Genomic DNA, 15,346 nt, shown 5'->3' on the forward strand with positions numbered 1-15,346 from the left:
ATGTTATACAGAAGTCATACTAGTTGATCACAATGGTCCCTTCTGCCCTTGGAATCTATGAATAAGACACACCGAGAAAGCAGAAAAAAACTTTTTTACATTTTAACACAAATCTATCTATATTTATTTATTTATTACAGGTCATCATGCTTTTTTCCTTACACAATTCTCATCTGGAGGCTTTGGCCTCTTGACAAGGCCCTTACTTTACTGAGAACTGTGCAATAGGACTTATGTGATTTCACATGTGTGAGGGGGTTGCCCTGTCTGCCAATTTTGTAAGCATATATTTTAATTTAAAGCACATAGGCATTATTACAATAAGTACTACTTGCACAAGCAACAATACCTTAAAACTTGGATAAATAACGGAACTTTTTAAAAAACTGTTTATTTGTTTTTACCAACTGACTGACTGTAATACTTCGTTTTATTTATTTACCTGATATTTTTTTTTAAACACACGTGTGACTGTCTGCATTAGGGGGACCATTTATGATATTATTTAACATCAATATTTCAAAATTACAGTAATTCGTATGAGATAGGCCATGTCAGGTACATTAAAAAGGTTATAATTTGCTAAGGGTGATGATATTGTTTGTGCATGTGTCATATTTGTATTCGACGTTATGGATATGTTTGATGTATCTGTTTTTCAACTTGTGCTGTGTTTCTGGATGACACCCCAGACAGGATGGCAGCAGCCATAAGATGCTTAATGACCAATTAAGGGAATTCAAAGGTACAATAAGAACTCAGGGGCTACACCTGATGAGTCACGAGGACTTCCCCAGGTGACCCTGGACTCCATTGAGTTTCTGTAAATTTCCACAAGCAGCATCAGCATGGCAAAGGGACATAAAAGGCAGCTGTTCCATTCCATGTTGTCTTCAGTCTTCATTCCTGCTTCCCACCTCTGGACCAACTCATTTGCAACTGAGGCTATGAAACAAAGGACTGAGACCTAACCAGACACTGGACATATGCCAGAGGGACTATATAAGCCTGCAAAACTCCACAATTCTACTAAAAACCTGATATATATGGACTTTCAAATCACCTTTATATATCTGATTGCTTTAATCATATAACCCCTCTCACCTTGTTTATTTCTTTCCTTTTATAATAAACATTTAGTTTTAGTTACTAAAAGGATTGCCTGGCAGTGTGGTATTTTGGGTAAGATCCAAACTCATATTGACCTGGTAATATGGCTGACTCTTTGGGGTCAGGAGAACTTTTTGGTAAAGAGCATAGAGTTGTAATAATTTCTCTCTTAACTGGATCTAGTGGCTGACTGAGAGCCAGAGACTGAAATGCAGTATAGGGAACTCTGTATTTTTTGCTTTAGCTTCTTGATAAACAGTGTGGAGAATCAGAAGCACTGTTTGTGGCTGACTGGGGAGTCTGACTTCAGTGCCACCCACCAGTGCTGGGAGAATCTGCTCTCCTTTTGCAGCCTGCCCTCACCTTAGCATTTTCAGATAGTCTATCCTAGACATGGATAGGTCACAACATGTGCACTAAATGAACCAGGGCTTGCTGTAACAGACACTTTAGATGTAAATTTATTTTAGCAGTGCACACTGTAAAGTTAGGGAGCAACCAAGTAGCTTCATTACCAAAATTTGGCTGACTTTTGATTCCTGTTCAATTAACAAATTTAGTATTACTTTAACCTGTCCAATTGCAGTTTTAAAACACCAATAAGTTTGGTTAATTGGACACACTTTTCCTTCATAATTGTATTTTGTTTGCTGTACCCACACAGAACATTCTATTTTTCACAAATGTAGCATAGGTCTCATGTTCATTTTAGGCACACAAGTTGGGCCCTTTCTGAGGGTCCTATCTTCTTGTTATGATTTATGTCACAGATCACTTGATTGGATCAAAGGGCATCACACTGGCAAACATATCTTCATGTGCACCATGAATCAATTTAAGGTACGCACCTCCCACTATTTGTGCAAACATTGCACCAGGATTTGAGGCACCTGGACTCGTTTCTTCGAGACTGAGTCCTTTTAGAATTTATATTGAATGGACATGCATTATTGTTTTGTAATTTTTTTTTAATTAGAGGTAGAGAGAGAGAAATAAACTTGTAGATCCTCTATAGGAGGACTATAGTTAGGAGTTATTACCACCACCACATCTACATTTTGAAGGACATGGACTTTTAGTATTTGTGTTTTACCTTTATACTACTTTAATATTTGTTGTTTGGTGATGAGGTCCAGTACTTTTCATACCTCAGTTTTTGTTTTTTTTAAACAATATGCACCATTGTCTCACATACATATTAGCTTTCTAGCCATGGTGCGGTTTTTAGCCTTGTCATTATTCTGACTAATTAAATGTTTAAGTTTATTTTGGGGTTTGTTATTTTTGTGCGCTGAGGCAATATTATGTAGGTGTACTATTATTAATTTTTTTAAGTAATTTATTATGAACTTGAGTGAAAGGATGGAGCACTTTATTTTTTTAGTTTCTGCTTTTATTATTTAGTTGGCCTTTTAACTCCTATATAATACCTTGGTTTATTAAGGCCATTTTTGATTTAACAACCCACTAACAGCCTCTATTATTTTACAAACTTTTAAAAAACCTTTAATTTTTTAGGGATCTTTTATAGTTACTGCATGAATTTTTTCCTACAACATTTTTTACTCACCACCTTTACATACTTTGACTTTCTTAAAATTCTATTGAGTAATATTAAGAATAACCAGGACATGAAACCAATGCACATTATTGTATAAACACACTATTTTTATTTTTACAAGGGACAAATGTAATTTACTCTTTGGCCCTGGAATTATTTTAAGGCACTCCTTAGGCCATTTAGAACATCATTTTACAGAGATATTAAATTGGTATGTATATTGGTAACCAATTGCATCGATTGCTAGTAACTTCAGAATTTTTCTTTTGTTTTGATGATTACACCAGAGTATTCGTGCTGATTTGTGAGTGGCCCACCATGCTACTTGTTTAGATGCAGTAGACCAAGCTCCATTAAACCCATAGAGTACCCTCGGGTGTTTTTTCAAATGGCATTACACATTATATTTATACTATTCTGATTTTATAAGTAAAAATCTGGAGGACCTGTGTAGTGCCTTTTTATTTCTTTTGATACAATCCATGGATAAATTATTTGAAGCATTCCTGATTTTCCAATAAAGAATCCTGCTGGTTTATATTTTTTTAAAGCTCGTTTTTAGTAAGCTAATTTTTTTACTTTTTTGGATGATATGTTTTTATTTGGAATGCCTTTTGGAGACTTTTTAGGGGTTTGTACCAGTCTAATTTTAGTTAATACACAGGCCCTAAAATTATGCATTTAAATTTTACATTTAGACATCAATGTGTCCCTTTCTCATATTCCTATGAAAAAGAAATTTGCCACCCCTTTTTTACATTGAGACTATGGTACCTTTAAGTTTATTTTACCAGTATTGTTAGTGTAGCTGTAATAAAATGTTACTATACAGCTTTTTGACCAGATCTATTTTTCTAATACCCAGTTTATCTGTGGCAGGCATTTAAATATCTGTTGTCTCTGGTTTTCTCCAACCACCCAACTGTAGTTACAGCCCTTTATGAGTTTGCAGAGTTTGCTGGGCAGGAGGTTTGGATTATTTGTTCTGACTGGTTTAATTTGTATTATTCAAATGTATAGTTCAACAAATGAAAAGTATTCCTACAACAAAGCCATTCTGTAACATGATAACAGTAGTATTATGCTTTCCCTTTCAATATTTTTAACTTCTTAATGTGAAACCATTTGTTTCACTTTTGTTTTTTTTATTAATGCGTATCAGGTACACACACTAGGACTACCTTCTCTCTCTCTTTCTTCTCTTTTTGAAACAAATGCGATTGAATTGTTGAGCTGCCTTTTACAGTTACACACCGAAGTTTTTGGCTGTCCATAAATTGACTTTTTTTAGTTGCCCTTTTAACTGTGACAGCCACTGATTGATTAGTGGCCTCTGCTGTACTAGGTCTAGGTCAGCATATAGTAAGTGTTCTGGCAGTGTCATTTTATCCCCAGTTATAATTTTACAGAGAATTGCCCCCCACAGCTTTACTAGGGCTAGCTCGCAAGGCCATGAATGTTAGAGGCAACTACAATAAAAGGAACGTGAATGCTACTATTTTGAGGTATTTTGTAAGTGTTAGCTCTAGGGTGTTATGATTATAACTATTTTAAAAGACTCAGGATAAGCAATATGATATTTCTTCTGTATACCCAAGTAAAGCCATTGTGATGTGCATAATTTCCTGAGTAAAATGTGTTCCTTGATTTGACTTTATTGCCCACGGGAACCCCCATCTGGTGAAAATTTGTTCTAGCAGAACCTTAGCAGTCACAGCTGCTCTGTTAGATTTCATAGGATATCTTTCACCCATTTAGAAAAAATTACAAAGGAAAATCTATTCCTCTTAGGAAAGGGACCCATGTCCAGTAGAACCTCAGATATACAAACATCTCGGGAACAGAGGTTGTTCGTAACTCTGAACAAAGCAATATGGTTGTTCTTTCAAAAGTTTACCACTGAAAATTGACTTAATACAAGCTTTGAAACTTCATTATGCAGAAGAAAAATGCTGCTTTTAACCATTTTAATTTAAATGAAAAACACAGGTTCCTTAACTTGTCAAATTTTTTTTTTTTTTTAGTAGTTTACGTTTAATACAGTACTGTACTGTATTTGCCTTTTTCTTTTTGTCTCTGCTGCCTGATCGCATACTTCTGGTTCCAAACGAGGTGTGTGGTTGACCTGTCAGGTTGTAACTCTGGTGTTCATAACTCTGAGGTTCTACTGCAATAATTTGTAATCAGACTCAAGGTCCCTTTATTTGTTAATCTGGCCTAATTTTTTTTAGGGCATGGGTCAATCTGAGCACACACAAGGCAGTTTTTAACACAACAACATTTTATTTCATTTGTGGCCACCACCCAATTTGTTGTATGTGGGTCACAGTGTTTTTCACTTTCTGATGCCTCCAGGGGGCAAGTCATGACACATGTACATAGATTCAGATTGTAGTTGCGTAGGAAAAACCCACAGGAACACCCACGAGGGATTTTATCACCTTCAGTGGGGTTCCCCTATATTCTGAGCACTCCCTGCCTAGAACAAGCTTTTGTATAGTCGTATCTTGTTTCTGCAGCGCCACCAAATCAAAATCCTTCCATTGCGCCTTAACAATGCTAAGGGGGCTCTGCTCAATTGCAATTTTCATTCCGGAGCATTTAGGGTGGCTTTTTATTATTATTTCACTCTATACCTGGGGATGATTTAGAATAAGCCTTAATCTTTACCTTGCTAACAACATTTCCATCTCCCATTTGCTCACCAGGATGAGACACTGTAGCAGAGGGGAGCATGTGAATGTTTTTAATCCCCAGAGTGAAAACCACAACACAGCCAATCTGGTAGCAGCTCAGTTAATTCTATACCCATTGTGAGTCAAAACACAACACAATTACAGGCTGCTCAGAAACCATTCCCAGAACTTTCTCCACCACTGCCAAACTGAGCAAACCTAATAGTCACTGAAAGCTGCATGGAAGACTCCAGGCTGGGCTTACCAAGGCACTCCCTGCTCTGAATGCCCTTTTCACAGTAAGCTGAGTCACATGAAATTTTACAAGCTTGCTGTTTGTTTTCTTATTACCATGTTAAGGCCCTAAAGGGAGAGGTCCCATACCGTGTGTCCGGTAACAGGCATTCAGGAAGTTCTTCCGGGGTTAAAAAACCTTGCGCTAACAGCAAGAATTTATTAGTTTTGACCATAAAGCAGAAAAATTACCTTTTATATTTGTTTATAACACTATTAAATACATGACTTGCTTTTTAAACATTATTATACATTTCTTTTTAACACTCACCCTTTTGTAGTAGTTCTTTATCTTTGTTGCCATGCCAACCTGCATCATTAAAGGGCCATTTTCCTCACTGTACTCAGCAAGGATGAGGTCACCATCCTTACCAGTTAAATCCTGTGGTGTGCGCATGAAGAACATCTCACCGCCACCTGAAGCCTGCCGCTCCTGCTCTCTCATCTGTGTGAATGCAAGAAGAGAGCATCAGGGAAACAACATGTCAGACAGACATACCATGGCAACAGAGATTTTGGACCTAGATATACAGAGAAACGTGGCTTTACCTTGGCTTTCTTCTTGATATGTTTCAGCAGTGGCTGCACAGAATGGGGTCCTGGCTGTGACAAGGCCCCAAAGGAATATTTCTTCAATGGAGGGCGATGAAACTGTCGGAGCTTCATAGGACCCATGTGGGTGGGGAAGAATGGCTGGCGAAGCTCCACTGCAGGGATAGAGTGCTGGGACCAAGACAGAAATACACACACACACACACACGACAAACATCAATACAGAGCCCAGTCTACAACCACCATGGAGAAACTGCCCCATAATCATATGGCAGGACCTTGACATTTCTTTACTCTATTAGCAGCAAAAGTTACCAAGGTGTTTGGGACACCACCCCCGTCAGAGGCATGCCATCTCACAGAGATCGTGTCCAGACATCACTCACATTCCATTGTACACAAGAGATAATGCTCTCCCAATTCTAAGAGCATCCCAATGGGGAAAGGGATCTTTATTACTTGGAGATGGGAAGACACCCCTACATCTATACCGAGGGAAGAAGGGCATTTAGAATTGCATCTTTTTTACCCATTGCTTTAGAGACAGGAAACCTAGCTAGGGTTTTAGAACAGTGCCCTCCAAAAAGCCACACTGAGGGAAAACTAAATAAATCCCATTGCCTTGGTTTACATCAGTGTTGACTCAGATTTATCAACGTCTAACTGACATTTGATAATCGCCTGGTAAAAATCACATTGGCCTCAGGATGCTGCCTCAAGTGTCCACAGCACAAACATCCCCAGATATCCAGACAGAGGGTGATTCACTGAGTAAGACTGGCATAGTGCAATGAACATACCACTGTTTGACACAACCCATGGATACTGCCCCTGGATTTTGCCTGAAGCAAGAAAGTAAGTCATTAGCTGAACAGGGAGGATTTGAGAGGGGCAGCCGTGTGATAACTTACATAAACTGAAGGATAGCTATTTTGATGCCAGACAAGATCCAACTCAATCCAAGCGGGAAATTTCTGCATAAGGATAAGGAGAACACTGCCTCCACCTGCTGTCAGCACCACTGTCCCTACCTGGATGATGTTGCCTCCAAAGGTTCCTCGAAGCCCCTGCTGTTTGGGATAGTAAAACTCATCATTGGAGAGATTCCAGGGATCCTTCACCTCCGGCTGAGACATATTCTGATTGAACATCATTAAACAAAAAAAAGTCAAAATCACTCCTCCTAAGCCCAGGAGTTCTCAAACTGGGGGTCGCAGCCCCTCAGGGGGTCGCAAGGTTATTATGGGGGGGGGTCATCATGAGCTGTCAGCCCCCATGCATACTGGTAAGCATGGCATGGCTTCCGGGGGGAAGGGGGGGGAGTCATCACCTGTGTTGGGTGGGAGGTTGTCACAGCCTGAAATATTTTCAAAGGGGGTCCCAGCAAAAAAAGTTTGAGAACCCGTCCTAACCCATTCCTATCCCCAAAGCACCAAGACTCCCAGTGACCTGCTGTGGTTCTTCCTTGATGACACCTGTTTTTCCCAACAGGATCCGACTCTTCTTTAGAGACGATTCTTTCTTGTTCTCTTTGGAGGGAGAGTTCAAAGTCATCTCTTCCTTTTCATCAGGAATTTCTAGTAACAAACATATAAGAGACAGAGTGTACTACTCCAAGCGCTGTTCCTGAAGATTCTCTATCATCAGCACAGTTTCTTTCTGACTTGGAAAAGGTCTATACAGCAATTCAAAACCTTTTACCATGTCACCACTTGCCAAAGTTTCAGAAGAACTCCACCACCTTCTACGTTTGCCATCCTTGACAGTGAGGAATCAACACCCCAAAGTACATATAAAGGCTCTATCAGGGCATCTCTAGTAAAAATTCAAAAGCTGTTTTTAAGTTATATTATTCTAGAGAAGATATAGGGAGCAAATATGTAGTGAAATGGGAGAAGGACACAGAGACCCCAGAGAAAATGGAACTCTAGCATGAAGCTTCTGTAGCCTGGAAGGCCTGCTGTCAGTCTAAGGGGGCAGGATCCTTCGATCTTTTTGTCAAAAGATTCTTCTCCCTTTGTTCCTTCACAACATGTCTTCAAATGAAGTTAGGACATTGGTCATTTGAAAGGGAAGGCAATAGAAGATGGATTCATTTCTTTTGCTGTATATAATTTAGTTTGGTTTGCTTTTACTTGTGTACTGGGGCTTTGCACATGGAGTTGGAAGTGCACATGCCAACTTGTTAGAGTGATCAATTTTATCTTATTTTTTGTTGGATCATTGATCATTTGTAAATAGCTTTCAAAATTCTTTAAAACACAAGAAAGATAGGAAATAGGAGTGTTGGCCCAACCAGCCAGTTCCTGGTACAAGACTGCAAAGTATGGACAGACCCAGCAGAGACTCCCTCATACATCAAATATCCCTGAAATACAACTATTATCCCACACTTCTACTTTCACCTCTTCCAGAATAAGCCTCACTTATCTTTCGCCTTCAAGCCTAGTTTTTGTACTCTTGTAGGCATCACCTGTCTTCTAAGCGCCCCCTGCCTTCCAATAAGTGCCCTCACTCCCTGCTCTGCTCTTCCCAGCTGGCCTGGAGGTATCAGCACAAGCAGACACAGAGACAAAGAGTTAATGACATGAACATACCCAAGATGATGTTTTCATCATTTGGGTCGAGTGTCAGGACTGGAGGGTCCAAGAATATTTCCATCGCCTGGTCATCCCAGATGATATTGTCTTCCCAACGGCCATATACTAACTCCTCATTATCGATCGGGAAAATAGAGAACCAGGGTTTATCTTCATCCAGGGCAGCTGCAAAGATAGTAGGATGTGATCTCTGATGGTATACACTCCACAAAGATTACTATGCCAACTTTTCAATTCAGCACTTTTGTCCCATTTCGGTTCTATCCAATCTTCCCCTCCTTCCTGAGGCTCTTGGGTCTGTGCCTCCAAAGGGCAAAACAAGCCATATAGAACTGTATACTGTAGCAGGAACAGAGCCTTCACACAAGCCTTCACCCTATCACAGCTGGACAAAAAGAAGAGTAATATGTGGCCCCCATGGTATTTTGCCATTAAAGGCAGACCTTCAGATAAGCAAAATAAAAGATCTCAGAGAGGTCACAAGCCTCTTAGGAGCTCTGATGACTCATGAAAGCCCAAGGGACTTTTGTTTTATGGGGGATAAGAAAAGACTCTAAGAGGGATAGAAAAGGCCCTTTGAGAGGCTTTGGAAGCCAGCAGGACATCCTGCTGACCTGGAAGTCTCTGATTATAGAAGGACCTTTGTATCCCTAGTGTTGAGCCCAAGTTTATACAGAAGTCTCTCTCCACACAGCCCATTATTCACTGACTAAAGCTTGATATGGCCTCATTACCTTGCTGCTCAGGAGGCTGCTTCTCTTTGCCCTTTGCGATGCCCAGGACCCCTGCTACACTGGGTTTCTGCACTAGTGGAATGGGTGGATTGAGTAAAGAGCCACTACGATTCAGCCCTGGAGAGGAAAAAAGAGTAACATTAGGGTTTTTCTGATGATTGTTAAACCAGAATTCAAACCCAGATGGAAAATGGTTTCCAGTCTCTGCCTGGGGGGGAGGGAGAGGGGAGGAGGATCCTTCCCTCACAAATCCTAACCCAAAGAATGTCACAGTCCAGCAACATGGCTGCTGCTAGCAGGAAGCTCTGAAATGCTGATGGTAATGAAATGCTGCATTTCTCCCCCCACGCTCAGCAGGATATTTTTCAGTGGGGCAGCACCAGAGTATTCTTCCCAATACCAGATAAGATGTGACTTGGTCATCACTGTGAACAGCTTAATAAGAATTACCTGCTCAGTGCACAACAGAGGTTAAAAAGCAAAACTATGTTAGGTTGCATAGAGAGAAGTAATGATTCTGAACATATTATGTCATTATATAAATAAATGGTATGTCCTGACCTGCAGTAACATGTTCAGTTATGATTAACCCCCATCTGCAGAGAATAGCAAAAACTGAAGGGGTTCAGAAATGGGCAAGAAAGATAACTGCAAACCTGAGAGCTGTGTTGGAGAATGGACTGAAAAGATTAGGACTGCCTCGTGAGCAGATAAAGGATATGATAAAAAATGAATGGTAGGAGAAGACAAGTGGAGTGCTGTTATTTGCCCTCTTTCATAAAACAAGAGCATTTAAAACTAACAAGTAAAATGTTTTTCCTACCCAATGCATAATCAATCTGTGGAACTCGTTGCCACAAAACTAAAACAAAGAACGTTACATCATTCAAATGTATGTATCATTTGTATCTGAACAATAAGAATATGTGCAGTTCCATTAGAAAGAATACAAACTTACAAGGGATATAAACCTTCATGTTTCTGGGCATAAAGCAAACATTCAATACCCAAGATCAAGGAACATCTCATATGGACATAGCTGTTCACTGAGAGAGTTTTTAAACCTTCCTCTAATTCATCTGGTACTGGCCATTGTCAGAGATAGGATGCTGGACTAGATGGGTCACTTATGATTCAGTCCAGCTATTCCAATGTACCTATTAAGGGAACAGAAGATGTATTCCTATCAGAGGGCGCAGTTTGGGGGGTAATGAGAAGCTCCTTTCCACTGGGCAAAATTGAGGGCTTTATCTTTTAGAGTGAGACCTGAGGCAGCATTTATGGTCACAAACCCACCCTGGAGTGAGGATTTTATATTAGGGATCTTTGACTTTCTTCCTTTAGTTTAAAAAGGAAAACTGAATCCACATTTCTGCTATGCAAGATCTCTGGAATCCTGGAGGGGAAGCCAGAGCCAACAGCAGAATGGGGCAGAGGGGATACTGTCCAGAATACAGTAAAAGTCCATTATTTGATTTATCTCTTTTTTTTTTTTTAAGACAGAATTCCTCTTCTGCAGTTATTCAGACATCTCTTCCTCAGCCCACCCTGTAATCTGACACTACCTAAAAGCGCTCCCACGCCTCAACTAGCCACCTTGCACTTCCAGCATATAGTCAAACAAATTACACGCAAATTCCTCTAAACTCAACTCCAAGCAACACCTGAACCACAGATTCTGTAGCATTTAGTATGAATGAGGGCTCTGCCAAAGTTTTCAATAAGTTATTTGTATATGGAAAATACAAAGTCACAGTTAAGTCTCCATGGCAGGACATAAGAGCACCACTTCTGAGGCAGCATCTCCCTCCAGTGAGCCTCCTTTTGCGAGGTCCTGGCAAGACATAGGAGCAAGACTGTCAGATCAGAATATCATCTGGGAAAAGTGAATGCCCGCCTGCACAAACCAACAGCACTGCAGCACCAAGGACAGCCAGCCACTGCAGATGCAATGGCACTGCTGCCTGGTATACCAGGCAGCCTTCCAACCACCAAGAACAGCAATACTGGGTTCCCCAGCCTCCCAGGAATCCCACACAACTTTCTTCCCCCACAATGCCCTGTTAACCCCGCACACAGACACCCCTCCCTGTAATCCTCCACATGGTCACTCAGCCCTCCTCAACTGTGCAAGGGGCTGCAGCCTAGTGAACCAAGAAGTTAATGCACCATCAGTGCTATGGGGATCAGTCTCTATAGACCACAGAAATGTAGGACTGGAAGGGACATCGACAGGTCTTCTAGTCCAGTCTCCTTCACTGAGGCAGAACCAAACATTACCTAGACCTGGGATGCTGGAGCAATTTGTATAGTGAGGGTGCTGAGAGCCATTGAACTACATTGTAAACCCTGTAATCAGATGGAATCCACTTCAAGTCATGGGGCGTGGCAGGTATCCCTAGTTCCAGCACCTATGTCTAGACCATCCCTGACAGTGTTTGTGTAACCTGTTCTTAAAAACCTCCAATGACGGAGACTCCACAGCCTCCCTAGGTAATTTGTTCCTGTACTTAACTACCCTGACAGGTAGGGAGTTTCTTCCTAATGTCTAACCTAAATCTCCCTTGCTGAAATTTAACCCCATTATTTCTTGCCCAGTCCTCAGTGGTAAAGGAGAACAGCTGATCATCTCCTCTTAGAACAACCTTTTAATGTACTTGAGGACTTAATGTCTCCCCTCAGGCTTCTCCTCTCCGGGCTTGAGAGGAAAAGTCTGGCATTTGTAAGAACTGTGTTCCTTTAGCTAGAAGAGATCCAAAGTATTGTCGTCTCTGGAGCAACGTGAGAAAAGCTCCTTTTTAAATGCCTCCTCTAACAATATATAGGAAATCCCATTGGCAGGTAGCCTTAATTTGGAGACTGAACTCAAATACTGACTTACAAGACAGAGGGATTTTAGTGCTGCCATAAATGGTAATCTGAACAGTCACTAGGGTGTCTCTAATACAGCAGCCCTTGGTACTGAATTCGGTAGGTCCAGCTCCTCATTTCACTGGACAGACACTTGGCTTTCCATGTTCTCTCTTCTAACCAAAGAGGCCAAACTAATTTTAGGCAGGAGGAGGACAAAAGGCTTTGGCCTCAATTTGGTTTAGCCAAAGTCACCTCCTGATGGAGAAAGAACACAACCCTCCATGCTAAAGAGGAAAGGATGGAGAATTAGTTTGTACACACGACATTCTCAGTCAGGCTAACCAAGAGATCCCCTCATAGCATCCACTCCCGCAGGGTGTGGGAATGAGAAGGTGTAAAGGCAGCTGCCAGGCACCTTGCTGGGCATTGTATGCAGTGGCATTTCTGGTCATACTGGAAGGCAGCCAGCCTGCCAGGCTCGCTCGCTGTGTTTTAGTCCCCTTGTGTTTGACATCCTCCCCATTCCAGATCACATCATCCTCCCATTGTAGCTGTGTCACCATGAGGAAGTGCTCATCAGCCAGCAAGGTGTCCTTATCGGCCATGACGCCCAAGCTCTGCAGAGAGGAAAACAAAGGTCTTAGACTCTAGTGAACTTCACTTTTGCCCCTTGAACTATAGAAGAAAGAGCATAGATTCCCTATCTTCTCCACTGTGAATCCTTCCCTTCTCCCCGTCCCACCCATCTCTCATTCACTGGCTGGTTCCCAACCTTATTCACCCTGTTCCCTTGACTTCTTTATTGTGCTCTACCACCACGACACACAGCTGCACCCCTCATAGCCCCTCCTCCCTTACATATACTTCCTCTCACCTTCTCCACAGAATGAACTGAAGTCTCCTGTTCCCTCACTTGTTCTTTTAGTTTGAAACCATAGTCAAATCCACTGCCATCCTCAGGGATCCCCAGCATATCATACCACAGCTGAGCTGGCCCATAACGCCATTCAGCCACCTTGGGCTTAGTATCTGTCACTTTGTCAATGTCACCAGTTGACTGTGAAAATTTGGACTCCATGGGTGCCATCATAGTAATCTGGAGCAGAGCAGGAAAAAGGAACCTGTCATCATGGTGTCAGAGCTGGCAGCAGAAGCTTTTTCTTTCAAATTCTGTCTCATTCTCAGTGGAAAGGAGCATCTAAGAAACCTTAGAGATGCATATTCACAGCTCAGATGCATATTCACAGATATTCACTTCACAGCTACCTTTTCAATGCTCTATCTAGGCAGCCCAGAGTTACAAGGACTCTCCACTGCTACAACGAAATGAGGAAAGTGTTCCCTAATTCCTTACCAAACAAGGGCTCTTAACCCACTAGAGAATGATCTCTGGAGCCCCTGCTTAATATCTAGGGAACCTCTGCACAGTGGGAATAGAACCTAGCCTCCCCTCACCACTATTGTCTTGGGAGGGTGACTACTTGTGGGGTAAAAAGGCTCTCAATTTGCTAGCTAGGGAACATCCTAAATCTCAGACATCCCACCTCATCATCTGAGAGGCACTGCTCAGGAGGAGGAGGAGGAGCAAACTCATATTCCCAGGGAGACTTTTCTTCTATTCCTGCCTCGACTGTGGCTTCACCCTCCTGGATCTGCACTTCTTGCATTAGCTCCCGATGTTTCTTTTTGCGTTTCCTCCGGGCACTACGCCAAACAGATGGAACATTTTTCCCAGGGCCAAAGAGACGGAGAAAACGCAGCACCTAGAACAAGAGGAGGTAAGAAAGAGGGTAATGAGGATAAACCACAGGTCCCTGATGACATAGGCACAAGCATTTCATACACATGAGCAGCAAGGATGAGGAAGCACTCCAAGCCCAAGAGACTCGTGCACCAAGCCCAGGCCAGGAATAACTGGGGAAGTGTAACAACGTAACTTCCAGAGTGACCCCAAACCCTTGTGCAGCTGGTGATCTCATTCTCAGACTTGAAACAAATCAGACACACTTTCCATTTTTGGCTCATTAACTTCCAGCTCCACATCTCCTGTTTTTAAACAAGCAGAATTTCAGCATAGTCTTTGAATTATATCAGCTTGGCCTTTTTGTTTAGACTCATTCAGTTATTCGGTCTCCCTTTCATACCGTTTCCCATCAACATTACTGTAACATCTTATTCACTTTACAGACTTTTTACAACTGAGCAATTTGGGTAAATTTGTAGCCCCAACTGTCACAGCAAGTCCCATGACTTCTTTACTCCACACCACCTAAACCGAAGACAGGATTGTGTGCTTTTGGTTTTTTTAAAGTCACGAGTGCTCAGAACTTCCGAAAAAATCAGGCCCATGATGTCCCAAATTTGGCACTCAGAAAATGAGGAAGACCCAATAATACAAGAAATGCCAGACTGAATCAGATGCTAGGCCCATCTAGTCTCAGCCAACACCAGATGATCCAAAGAAGGTGCAAGAACCCTACAGTAGGCAGATGTGGGATAATCTGTACCTACACATTAGGACTCTTCCTGATCTCAGATAAGTTAAAGTTTGTCTTAGCCCATAGGTAGTCTGAGGCAGAGCCAGGGATAGAATCCAATTCCCCTCAGTCACACTCAACTGCCTTAACCACAAGCCCATTCTCTTCCTACAGTCCCCCTATATCATTCACTGCAGTCCTCCAACTTCTGCAGCAAAATAAGTAGGACTCCTACAGACAACAGCCATATTCACTATGTGGCCCCAATTAATTCACTGAGTCTCATTCACCATGAGAGCCAAGTAAGGCAAAGGTTCTGTGACAAATAGTATGGTTTCATCTAATTAAAGATGGTATCACAATGTATATGCTACTCTGTAAAGAATTCTGTGCCAAAAAATTAAAAATTTTGCGCACAATATTTTAAAATTCCTGCAGCCGGGGAAGGTTTTTGCAGATGGGTCTGACCCATCCCCAGCCACTCCTTGCA

At 41.6% G+C, this 15,346-nt stretch overlaps 1 protein-coding gene across 5 annotated transcripts in view; it reads right to left on the reverse strand.

Annotated features, from left to right (window-relative positions):
* Positions 1 to 15,346, reverse strand: part of TAF1 (TATA-box binding protein associated factor 1) — an 86,735-nt gene that overhangs the window by 54,191 nt on the left and 17,198 nt on the right. For all 5 annotated transcript variants that reach the window (XM_067547929.1, XM_067547927.1, XM_067547928.1 and 2 more), the window contains 9 exons: positions 13,924 to 14,142; positions 13,254 to 13,475; positions 12,795 to 12,996; positions 9,527 to 9,643; positions 8,790 to 8,957; positions 7,642 to 7,769; positions 7,224 to 7,331; positions 6,190 to 6,363; positions 5,912 to 6,085 (listed from right to left, as the gene is read on the reverse strand). In XM_067547929.1, the coding sequence (XP_067404030.1) occupies positions 5,912 to 6,085; positions 6,190 to 6,363; positions 7,224 to 7,331; positions 7,642 to 7,769; positions 8,790 to 8,957; positions 9,527 to 9,643; positions 12,795 to 12,996; positions 13,254 to 13,475; positions 13,924 to 14,142 (1,512 nt within the window). The remainder of the gene's footprint in view (positions 1 to 5,911; positions 6,086 to 6,189; positions 6,364 to 7,223; positions 7,332 to 7,641; positions 7,770 to 8,789; positions 8,958 to 9,526; positions 9,644 to 12,794; positions 12,997 to 13,253; positions 13,476 to 13,923; positions 14,143 to 15,346) is intronic.

The sequence above is a fragment of the Emydura macquarii genome, unplaced genomic scaffold (genome assembly GCF_026122565.2).
Source record: "Emydura macquarii macquarii isolate MOO-44397 ecotype Brisbane River unplaced genomic scaffold, CSIRO-AGI_Emac_v2 contig_1253, whole genome shotgun sequence".
NCBI classification, from domain to species: domain Eukaryota; kingdom Metazoa; phylum Chordata; order Testudines; family Chelidae; genus Emydura; species Emydura macquarii.